Source organism: Gekko japonicus, unplaced genomic scaffold (genome assembly GCF_001447785.1).
Source record: "Gekko japonicus isolate JY-2015 unplaced genomic scaffold, Gekko_japonicus_V1.1 scaffold566, whole genome shotgun sequence".
NCBI lineage: Eukaryota > Metazoa > Chordata > Lepidosauria > Squamata > Gekkonidae > Gekko > Gekko japonicus.
This window is the reverse complement of record NW_015165251.1, coordinates 193,393-205,807: the sequence shown is the minus strand read 5'-3', so window position 1 is coordinate 205,807 and position 12,415 is coordinate 193,393. Positions and strand designations below refer to the sequence as shown.

General features: G+C 42.8%; 1 protein-coding gene across 1 annotated transcript in view; it reads right to left on the bottom strand.

Annotated features, from left to right (window-relative positions):
- RBKS (ribokinase) overlaps positions 1-12,415 on the bottom strand; it is a 98,069-nt gene that overhangs the window by 70,081 nt on the left and 15,573 nt on the right. The window contains exon 2 of the mRNA XM_015410139.1: positions 899-1,031. Coding sequence (XP_015265625.1) covers positions 899-1,031 — 133 coding nt within the window. The remainder of the gene's footprint in view (positions 1-898; positions 1,032-12,415) is intronic.

Below are 12,415 nucleotides of genomic sequence, written 5' to 3'. Positions count from 1 at the left end.
AGTGTATGTCTGTCTGTTGGTCCACTTAGGAGTCTTGATCCTGGTTGTGTGGTGGGCTAGTTGTGGCAAATGGTAGGGAAGCTCAGTATTTCTGTATACAGTTGTAGGGACTTTATTGCAATGTGGTATGGCCTGATATTATGTTCTTATACCAGTGTGGGGTGTGTGTGGGGCTTTCTAAGTTTCTAAGCAGTGTGCTAAGAAGGCAACTGTTCCTGGGGTTAGCCCAGCTCAGGGACATTGCTAGGGCAGTTCCCAGGCCTCCCTAAATTTCTGGGGAGCCCATCCCTAAATCCCACATGGGACCACCTCCATATATAGTGACCATGGCCTGTGATGTCACTAGCTCCTCCCTATGATGTGGGAAATTGGAAAGTCTACGCCCTTGAAGTGGCACAGTTCTGCTGGTTGCTAGCTCATTCCTGTACTCAAGTCAAGATGCTAGTTTTAATCTTTAAAGCCTGAAAATGGAATAGTTATAGAAAGCTGAGACTTACATTCCTCTGTCCCCATGAGTTATAATAGTGGGGTGTTACCACCATCTGAAATAAGAATGGTTGCTACTGGAAACAGAATGTTTTGGGCGGTGGAGCCTTTTTACAGAAATCTTTGCTGAGGCAAATATGCCACTCCCACTTAATTGGAATTCTTAAAGAATTCATAAAGATTATGGGTTGTTCAAACAAGACATTCCTGCACCTCCAAATCATAGTCTAGCTTTTCGTGTCAACCAAGCCTAATTCAAGAATCAGTAACCAGCTGAAAAGTACGTTATTGGACTGCTGATCTGAATCATCTTAATTTCTTTTTAGTTTCTTGAAATAAATTTTATGTTTACAAATAATTGTATGAATAACTGGAAAAGGTATGAAACCAGAAGACCTAAGTCAATTCCTACCTTGCAGATCATTGAGGTTTCAGCCCCAAGCCGTGCAGCCTGGACACACTGATTGGCACCTTTCCCTCCAAATCCAGTGAAAAACCTGTGCCCATGTATGGTCTCTCCAGCTTTGGGTAGACGAGTGGTAAGACTGTAATGATAATGAATAATAATAAAGCAGTTTGGATGTATTACTAATTGGGAATAAGATTTCTGAACATGCAAAATTCTCATTGTAATGTAATTATTACACATACGCATAACATGACAATCTAAGGCTGTACAGGCACAGCCAAAAAATAGTTCCACTGCACACCTGTGGTTGACTTGAGGTATGAATGCACTCAACACAGCTAGGCTCCCCTTGTAATTACCACAAATAAACAAATCTTTCAGCTATTGTACTGTTCATTAACAGATACTTTTGAGGAAAAGATGATGAGTAGGACCACATACTTTTAAGGTGCTAGGCCAGAAAAAGGCAAGAGTCTTAACTGTTCTCAGTATAGCCCTAGACTACAAGTGGCAGGATGCATGCAGCCTACAGAGTTGCTTGTATAACACACGGACCAAGGGGAAGATGAGCATTTCTTGAAAGCATTAGTGAGCACTAAGAATACATAATCAGTTGGAGGGCTGGATTTTGTATGAGAGAATTCTGTACTCTCCAGTCTCAGTGCAGTTCTTACAAATTTTTGGTCATAATTCAGTGCTTGAGGGAATGCACTATTGCAGAAACATTCTCCACATTAAACAATGAAAAGCTATGCCACACTAGGCTTGTTTTCATAATATTGCTTTGAACTCTGATATGCTCTTTCACACAAATGTCTCACATGTGGAATATGAGGACTGTATCGCATAAGAAATGTCTGTAAAAATCAGTCCTTCAAAGGTTTTACAGTTAAAAGGTTTTCAAAATACCAACAACCACCATCTTCCTAAAGTTTATTTGTTTTGACTGAATTTGATTACTGTTTGTTAAACCAGTTTGATGTTCATGCATATTCTTTATATTCAGGTCCCCCAACCACCCCAACAGATGTTTTAATTCATTAATAGCTGTCAGTCACTGCTGCCAATATTGAACTGGCCCGGAGAGAAGGCTTAGAACCAAGTGCAGAAATCCTGAATTTTGTGTGAGAGGCCCCACCACTATTTCAAAGGAATAAAATTTTAGCCCTGACAAATATTTTGATGTCAATAATATAAAGAACAAGGGAGGGAAAAGAACAAATTGTGTGTGTGTGTGTGTGTGTGTGTGTGAGAGAGAGAGAGAGAGAGAGACAGACAGACAGACAGACAGACAGACAGACAGAGAGAGAGCGCAGAGATACATTTCCTACCATGCTTATGTTAAAAATATCACATCTAGAAAACTATGCTACTACTAAGCAGGTTACTGCCATGTTTCACCACAGGCAATAAGTTAAAAAAACCCCACAGGGTTTAAAAATAAAATACTTCCTACCACTCTGGACCAATGTTCCCCCTAAGCTGTGGAGTCTTGTGAGCAAAAATTCTACTTTGTGAGCTACTGGCATTAAAGTTGTGAGCGAGTGATTTGGCTGCTGCATGAATTAGTTTGCTCTGGAGCACCCTCCTTCCTGAGCTAAGACAAAAATGTGTGAGCCAGGGGCTAAGAAACTGTGAGCTAGCTCACACTAACTCAGCTTAGAGGGAACACTGCTCTGGACAGAACGGATAAACATACCCATTGGGAGGGAATGCCTCTTGATTAACAGAGCCCTGAAAAATTAAACACTGGCACAGACAGGCTTCAAATAGTGGTTGGAAAGCAACAGAAAGGAGAATTCTAGTTCTTAGGCAGTAGGGGGGGGAGGTAAAAGCTGGGGTGACTTGTATGGGAATAGAATAGGGGGGAAACCAAAAAGTTCTTCAACCAAACAAATCGCATAGGTGGGCAAATATTATAAACCAACAAAACTGGAAGGAACACTTTGTACAAAAAAACATGGATTTCTTAAAAAACTGGAAGTAATGGAGTTTGGAGACATAGTGCCGGAGAAAGAAAACAAAGGAGAGCAGCGCAGGCTGGGCGGAAAGGGGCAGGAGAAAAACTCCAGTCCAGCATTCAGTATGGCAGACTCCCCTTCTAATGTGTTGCCCTTTAGAGCACTAGAGAGGGGGTGAGCCTGGGTCTGCTTTCATTTCTTTCACAGGGGAAGGAGTTTTATGAGCTCTTGGGCCACTTGCCTGGTGTAGGATCAAGCATGCTCTGAGGGCAGAGCAGGCAAGGGACCTGTTATGTATTCACTGTATTAAATGCAATGTTAAGCTTGAGGTTCGGCCAGGATTCTAAGCTGAAACAATCCTATTGGCTAATGGTAAAATGTAACCAATCAAAGCTTAAGAACTATGCTGGAGGGAACAGACCTGATTGGACTTTATTGTAAGAATACTATTGGTCCTTAACTATTCCTGGGCGTGGCTACATCAGCCCGGGATTGTTTAAAAGGGAGCTATGCTCCACTGTTCGTTGTTGTGTGTTCTTCTGAGGTTCCTGTTGTTAAATAAAGCTGAATAACTTCCTACTACGACGTTGAGTCAATACTTGACAAGACCACTCACTGGAAACCAGCACAAAGGTCAGGTATAGAGAAGAGCATTCCATATGGAGAGACAAACTTATCCAGCTTTCCTCACTACAGAAACACAGGAGCTGGTGGGGGACAAGAGCTGCAGGAGCAAGGAGAGATCCCTGAGGCTGCAGCAAGAACTGAAGGATCAACTGCTGTACCAGTAGTGTGCTGTACACAAGGCATTTAGATACACGGAAGTAGGCAGCATATATGCCTCATCAGCAAGGTCTAGCCTGAAAGAGGCTTTGGATAGGACATCCTGCAGCCCCTTTCCTCAGGAGGTCGTCTTCACAAGAAGAGCTTGAAGAAGTGAGGCTCTGTTCTGCTAGATGAGGACTCTGCTGCCTCAGAGCAGTGTGCTCCAGCATCACCAACACCATTGTGCTGAGGCTCCAGAGGTGAAGTAGAGAGAAAGTTTATTCATTTTAAAAGATTTATTAGCCACCTTCCTACCTTGCAACAATCAAGGTGGCTTACAGTGTGCATAAAGCAAAGGTTAAACATATTTAAAAAGTTTAAAATGTCAATTACTACTGCCAATAAATAAAAACTAAATCAGTCAAATGCAGTATTAAATAAAACAGTCTTCAGCTGCCTCCTGAAGATCGAAAGTGATGGGGGCCAGGCGCACATCCCTGGGGAGGTTGTTCCATAATTGTGGGGCTGCCACTGAAAAGGCCCTCCGTCGTGTGCCTACCAGACAAGCTTCATTGATTGCTGGAGTAATCAAGAGGGTTTCTCCCTGTGATCTTAATTCCTGGGCAGGAACATATGAGGGAAGATAGTCCTCCAGATACCACCGTGTCAAGCCATGTAGAACTTTAAAGGTCAAAACCAACACCTTGAATAAAGAGTAGATTGGTAGCCAGTGTAGTAGTAGTAGCAGGGTCACATGCTCCTGGTAGTTGGCTATGACCAACACCAACTACAGCATTCTGCAATAGGTGCAGATTCTGAACTCTCTTCAAGGGTACCACCAAGCAAAGCACATTACAATAATCCAGTCCAGATGTAACTAAGGATCATTGTGGTTAGATCTGATTGAACTAGGAATTGATGCAGCTGACGCAATAGGTGAAGCTGGGTGAAAGCATTCCAAGCCACCAGGTTTTCTAATGTGACTCCTGTGTCAAGCAGCACTTCCAATCTGCAAATCTGTCTTTCAAGGGAAGTATAACCCCATCCAAGACAGGAAAGATCTCAACTCCTGGGTCTGCTTTTCTATTAACCCAGAGAATCTCTGTGTGGTCAGGATTATGTTTCCGCTTGTTCCTCTTCATCTAGTTCATTACTGAATCTGAGCACTGGTTCAGAACATCAATAGCATCCTCAGAATTAGGAGGAAAAGAAATGTTATCGGAATCCAGACAATTTGCTCCACCAACTAAGAATAGCCATGCATCATCGCCCACAGAATCGAAAAAGAGCTATCAATTGGAAAGGAAAGGTAGAGCCAGGTATCATCTGTGTATTGGTGACAGTGCAGCCCATACCTCCTGATGACCTCTCTCAGTGGCTTCATATAGATATTAAACAGCATGGGGGTAAGATAGAACCTTAAGGAACCCCCACAGGCCAATGGCCATGAGGTAGAGCAGGAATCTCCCAATGCTACCTTCTTAGACTGACCACCCTCAGATAGGACTCAGACCACCGTATTACAGTGCCCCTTAGTCCCAGTACTGAGAGATGGCTCAGCAGGATACTATGGTTGATAGTATCAAAGGTCACTGGGAGATCCAGCAGAACTAGCAGGGTCACATTCCCTCTGTCTAGTCAGCAACCAGGGCGACCAAGGCAGTCCCTACCTAAAATCCTGGGCTGAAGCCTGATTGAAATGAGCCCAGAATATCAGTCTCTCCCAAGAAAAGTGGTGCAGGAGGGATCTGGGCATGCAGCAAAAGAGATAACAACAAAATAAATGGATCCAGTTCAGTCCAGAGTCAGGGATGCACAAGCAACTATCAAGACCTCTGATTTCTACTATATATGGCACTCTGTCAATCACACTTTTATACTATCCTTTCTTCAAGGAGCTCATGCTGGCGTACACGGTTAGCCCACAACAATCCTGTGGGGTAGGTCCAGCTAAGTAAGAGAGTGTGTGTAATTGCTCCAAAATCATCCAAAGTATTATGGCTGAGTGAGGATTTGTACCTAGCTAGTTCTAGTATGGCACTCTAAACCACCACACTAGACAGGCTCCCAAAACGATCTCCAGTGAGTCTCTCTTCATCATTCAAACCTGTGACTTGGGCTCAAAGAATGGGCAGGTTCTGACAAAATTACATGCAATAGGGTCCACAATCAGATCCCCAACATGTAATTTAGCCAAAAAGGGAATCTTAGGGGAAAATATAAATCAGGGCAATGGCACTGGAAGGGGGGGGGCTGAACTCTGAATCATTTCCTCAAAACTGACCCTCTTGGGTTGGTTTAAGCACTGCTAAAACTAAAAGACAGATGCCCATATTATCATAGATCTGTCTAGTTCCACGCAGAAAACTAATGGCTGAACCTTATGGGATGGTTCTCATGCAATGCTGCACAAGAAATAACCAGGTCCAGAAATGATTCGTAAGCAGCGGTTGGACAAACACTTGTCAGGGATGCTCTAGGCTGGTCCTGCATTGAACAGGGGGTTGGACTAGTTGGCCTGTATGGCCCCTGCCAACTTTGTGACTCTATGATTCTATAACCAGGTCCTTTATGTATCAGGCTGTCTGAGCTATTGGGGAAGGAGCATAGCTACACTCCTGCAAAGAAGAGGTGTAAATTATCACAGCTTATCTTTGCGGGACTACAGTCATGTCCCCTTCCCAACAGCAAGGATGCCTCTCATTCTTGAAGCAGGACTGCACCTCCACTCTCTACAAGGTGATGAACATATTGCACCACTGATGATAAACTGGGCATAGTGCAAGTGTTTGCACTAAAGATGAAACATAGATTAAAGAAGAACTTCTGGAAAGGACTCCAGAATGCTTCAATGCTGACTGCATGTTTACTATATTGATCAACAATTTGCTCAGGTCAGGAGGATTAGAAAATTAGCTTTGTTTATGTCTTTGTTGTTCATGATGACATATACAATTAATAATTATTTAAACCAAATGAAAGCCAAAGTAAGATTACATAATTTTATAATGAAGCCAGGAAATTCACAAATTCAACTCAAATTCATTTTAAAAAATCCAGCAGCTTCAAAGAAAATGCACTCATCAGGAAGACTTATTAATTCCTCAAACACATTCCTATCTTGTATGCTGGTAACCATATTCACGAATGCTCATCTATATGCATTTCTCCATTTCATTTTGTCTGAAGCAACTATTAAATAAAAGAAAGCATTTCTGTAATGCAATGTTATTACCTTGTCACTGAATTCAGTAATGAATAGTGATTATTGGATTTTGATTTGCATCAGAAAACCTTAAAAAAACATTTCAGCCTTCTGTTGCGAACAGACAATAATGAGTAATCGGTACGATTAAGGAACCATCTAAATTCTTCACTTATTGATAATCCCACTAAAAATACATATAACGGTCCAAAAGAAAAGAAAACTGAAACAGCTAACATTGTTAACAAAGCCAAACAACTTAATTAGCAAAACTGTCAGAATGACGTTCAAAAATGTTTCCTAAAATGTTTTCTAGAGTAATTTGTAATTATGACATACCTTGAAAACATTAAATGAGATGAATAAAAGCAGACTATTGCAAAAATCTGTAGATTACATTTACTATTCATACCAATCAGTTGTATGAAGACTTACGTCAAATTTGAATTGAATAGGTTCCCTATCTAGTGCATGCTCTCATGCTTTGTTACTACAGACTACATAGCTATTTTATTTTTGCATTATTTCTTTATTTAGTACATTTTAAGCCCATCCTTTTTACACGTAGCCAGAATTATCTCTGTGACGGCACGCACCCGTACAGTATATGAGTACCCTTTTTTATATTGCTATCCAGCTTCATGGCTCTCCCCAGACACTGAGGTGGTAGCTGGGGAGTACAGGCCCAGAGAAGGCCACAGACACCACATCAGCGCCTCTGGGGCAACTTCCCTGGTCTGGGCACAGTAGCTACAACAGGACCTCCAGGGATGACCTTCCTGAGCCTGACATGGTGAGTGCTGCAGGGCAGAAGGAAAAGGAACATGGAAGCATCTCTGCTGGCAGACCCGCTCCCAGCAACTGAATCTCATCAGCACGGGTGATGGCCAAAGACAAGGTGTTGGCACTAATTTGAGCATTTCTCTTCTCCTGTGTGTTGATTCTATTATGACCAGGAGTATATATCATTTTTTCTTTCATTGGGGGGGGGGGGACGGGGACGGGACACATAACATAAAAATGAAATGGATTAGTAGCTTCTTTTCACTTCCTGTGAATAAGAAAGCTAAAACATCCTCTGAGTACTATTCCCATTTCTTTCAGTGAACATGAACAAGGGTTTTTGCGGGTGAATTTGATTGTCTCCCAAACCAGAGCTTTGTTGATAAAAATTGCATCTGTGCTTTTTTTCATTCAACTTGTTGGGACTGTCCCATTCACACGCAATACAAAGAGCCATAGTTGCTCTGAACACATCACTCAGTAGTGAACACCAACTGCAAGGAATGAAGTTGAGTCGAATGAGAACATAATGAAAATTTGGAATTTTTTTCATGTTTTAATATCTTATTTCCTTATAGACGTATTTCCCCTTTTTAAAATTAAAAAAAAGCCCTGAAAAGAGCTCAGGGCAATATATGGCTCCTCATAACATGGGGCCCACGTAATCACGTGGCAGCTTTTTTCTTCCCAGCAAGGTCTCAGTACCCCTCCCCCCTCTCAATCCAAGGTAAGTTCAGCAAGACATCAGTGGCCATTCCATGCCATTCTGGAGAGCTTTGGGGGCTGCCTAAGCCTGAACAGAAAGTGATACCACCAGTGGGGGACATAAGGTGTTTTTAGAGTGGTTTTAATGTTCTTAGATTGGTTTTAATGTTTATTTACATTTTTTTTTGCATTGTTAGCTGCCTTGGGCCCAGAGATGCTAAAGACAAAGGTATGCATATAGATATTTTAAATAAATTAATAATTTCTCCTACCATTTTATTCTCACAAAAACCCTGTAAAGTAGGTTTGGTTGAGAAATTGTGACAGGACCAAGATCCCCTAAGAATCTTCGCAGGTGAGTGGCAATATGAACATATGTCTCCTTAGGACAAGTCTAATACTGTAACTTCTACACCATGCTGGAGTCATGTACATTGTGCCTTACAAAACGTGTTCTTGCCACTCCATGACCAATGAAAGCCATTTGTCAATAACCTCAGCCCTACCTTTCAGAGAGGTGTGGAATGGATGCCTTTACCTCTACAATTTCACTTGCTGTGAGAAATGCATCATGATGAAATGTTGGTATCTCAAAACACTTGAGGACACAAACTGAGTAGAGAAGAAAAGAGCAATTTCTACATTTGCTACTGCCATGATGTTTTGCTACCAAATTACCCAGCATTTCAAAACTATGAGGGACAAGGAACTACATTTCATGTACTCTCAAATGTATTTTATTTATTTATCAAATGTATACCCCGCCCTCCCCACTGTAGGAGGCTCAGGGTGGCTTACAAAGATTAAAATACACAGATAACAATATGTTGTCGAAGGCTTTCACGGCCGGAGTTCATGTTCCCCAGAGAGCACTGCGGTCAGGGTGCCAAAATCAACTGACTCTCCCGGGTCCTAAAGATGCCAGGCTGGCCATAACCAGGGCCAGGGCCTTCTCGGTGGTGGCTCCATACTGGTGGAATGAGCTCCCAGAAGAGGTCAGGGCCCTGCGGGACCTTATGCAGTCCCACAGGGCCTTCAAAATGCAGCTCTTCCACCAGGCCTTCAACTAAGAATCTGCCCCCCAATAATTGTAAGCCCTGCCCTTTGGAGTCACCCACAACAGCCTATGCTGGCCACTTAAGAAACAGAACAAAGAGCGAATCAATAGGACTTGCTGCTGCTGTAGCAATCCAGCATCATTATTATTGCCGGACCTAATATGTACGAGCACTTTATGATATATCTGGATTGTTTTAGAAGGTTTTATGTTTGTTTTAACTGCTGTCTGTGTTGCTGTAGATTTTCCAGGTTGTGTGGCTGTGGACTTGGCATTGTAGAACCTGACGTTTCGCCAGTAACTGTGACTGGCATCCTCAGAGGTATAACACAGAAAGATGGAGTACTCTCTGTGTCAAGGTGAGAAGAAAATGGTAGGCAGGTAATTTATATCTACTCCAGAAGGTGGGGTAGGGCTGAGATTATCTTGTAGGAGTTCCCCAGGCTATGAACATGCTAATGGAGGAGCTTTCCTGAGGAGGTTCTTTTGTATATGGATTGTTTCCTGAGGAGGTTCTTTTGTATGTGGATTGGTTTCCTGTTTCCTGAGGAGGTTCTTTTGTGGGTGTCCTCAGCATACTGGAACCTACTGATGACATCCCAGCCCGTGCCTCCGGGCAATCTGGGCAAGGGGGTGCATACAGATATTAAATAGCATCGGGGAAAGCACCGCCCTTTGGGGTACTCCACAATCCAGTGGGTGCCTTCAGGATAGCTGCTCCCCTAGTGCCACCCTTTGTCCTTGACCTTGGAGGAAGGAGGCAAGTCATTGCAATGCAAGCCCCTGTACTCCAGTGTCGGCGAGGTGGTGGATCAGTAGCTGATGGTCAACCGTGTCAAATGCTGCCAACAGGTCCAACAGCAACAGCACTGCTGCTCTGCCTCAATCCAGATGCTTCCAAAGGTTGTCCATGAGGGCAACCAGTGTTGTCTCCGTCCCCTGGCCTGGGTGAAAACCGGACATGTACCAGTATGGTACTAGTATACCGGGGAGAAGCTCAATGCCTTACAGCACATGCATGACATATGCAAGTTGAACATGTGCTTTGGGTTGTTTTTTTTTTAAATGCTGCTGTTGTCTTTTACTCAGTTTTTATTTCTGGCAACTACAACATATTCCTGGCTATCAGGCAAGAACTATTCCAGAAATGAATAATAATTTAAAAACCTGCAAACCCCCCCCCCCCATTTGACAATTTTTTTTGTTGCCTACTTTCTTTTTTTTGCGTTGTTTTTCTTTCTGCTGCTTTAGTTCTGATAGCTCAGGTAACCCTTTAGCTGTTTCTGAGCAAGGCCTAGCATCCCCAGGTTTTAATAATTTCCTCCAATCACTGGCTCAGGGAGAGATCTCTTTCTGTGCATGCAGTGATGTTCCTTTCCTGAGCAATTTTAATTATCTGGAGCTAGCCAGATGGCAGGAGTAGGCATATGCTTTGCTTATATCTGCTGGGAGAAGTAGAGGCAGAGGTTTCCATTTTGTTCCCATTCTCTATTGCTACTCCCACTGCATGGCACCTTGCGGGGGGGGGAGGGAGACAAAGGCTCTGCTTGTATTCTTTGACAGGTTGCTTGTATTCCTTGAAAGGCTGTTATACCACTAAGGGGAGGGGGGTAAAGACAAAGCCAGAATCCAGTTTTACTGTGCGATCTCTCCCACACCCAGTGGGTAGCCAATCTGCTTTACTTGCAGGGTGGAGGCTATTGGGTTTCTAATCTGTAACAGGGGGGAAAAAAAGAAACACATACAGAGAGAGAGAGATGGATCAGATATCTATGTGACAGGATTTCTCTCTTCAAGCAGCTCTGGGGAGACTTCATTATGACTTGTCCTAGCATGCACTTGTAGCACCACCGTTTTACTTCCCCCATTACCACAAATGGTGCCCTCAAAGGCACAAGTAGGCAAGCCCTGCCCTTCCTACCATTTGTGGTTATCACAAAGCATTGAGTTGTTTTAAGCATTTTCCCCCTTCCAAACTCCTCCAAATATCATTATTTAAATTGTATTTAAATATTAAGGAAGATCCATTGTGTACGGTAGCATCCCTGAGAATTTCACCTTAAGAGGCTGGAAATACAACAAAACCAGAGGTGGGGGTAGGGGTGTGTGCATAGTCCATTGAACTCAACATAAACATCACCTGAATACAGTGCCTGGTCTGAATGATTAATATAATACTTTGAACAATATTAAAGTACAAAATGAGCCTAAGGCCCCCCCCCCCAAATTTCTATGCACATCCCTAGTTTTCCTATATGTAAAAGTGTTTGCTGTGCCAACGTAAGGAATTATAATAGGGATCTACAATGGAAAATTATCCCCTGTAATTCAGTACACTGAGATTACCACAAACCAAAAGTTCTAAGCAGAAATCGCAAATGACTAGGGAACATTCTGATTTGAAGAAAAACACTTAATAACCAAGGAAACAGTCAAAAGCACTTGCAAACAAACATATTAAATGCCACATGGCAGAAGATGTTTATTCAGGACTTTGTTCCTGGGAAAAATGTTATAAGGGTGTTGACAACATAGCACAATGTGAATATCTTGAAATATGGCAAGATGGAGTGAAAACCTTGCAGGGTATCCAAAGCACGTCTCCCAGTCGTCAGAGTCCCAAGTGAAACACTGTGTGACAAGATACCAAATGAAGATGAAGCAGCAAAAAGAGGAAAGAAAATTCAGTTGGGAAATGCTGAACCAAAATCAGAGAGGTTTAATTTGTGTAGAAGAAGCCCGGTCTTATAGGATGTAGGTAGTCTAGGTAATTGTTAGACCACGATGTGACATCTCTGAAGCCTTGCTTGCATTGGTTTCCCTTACCTTTGGGCTTAGTCACACACATGCTCAGTGGACCATCGGATTCTATGCCCTGACAACAGAGATGCCTACTGCTCCTCCCCCAAATGCTGGCTATGTAGAATCTTATATATACACGGCCTGGATCCTCCAAAGACTTCCCCCACCTCCCCATTCAGCAAAATAAGAGGTGGTTGCCAAGCTGATTCCATTTTGCTTCCTCCTCCTCCCTTCCCACCCCA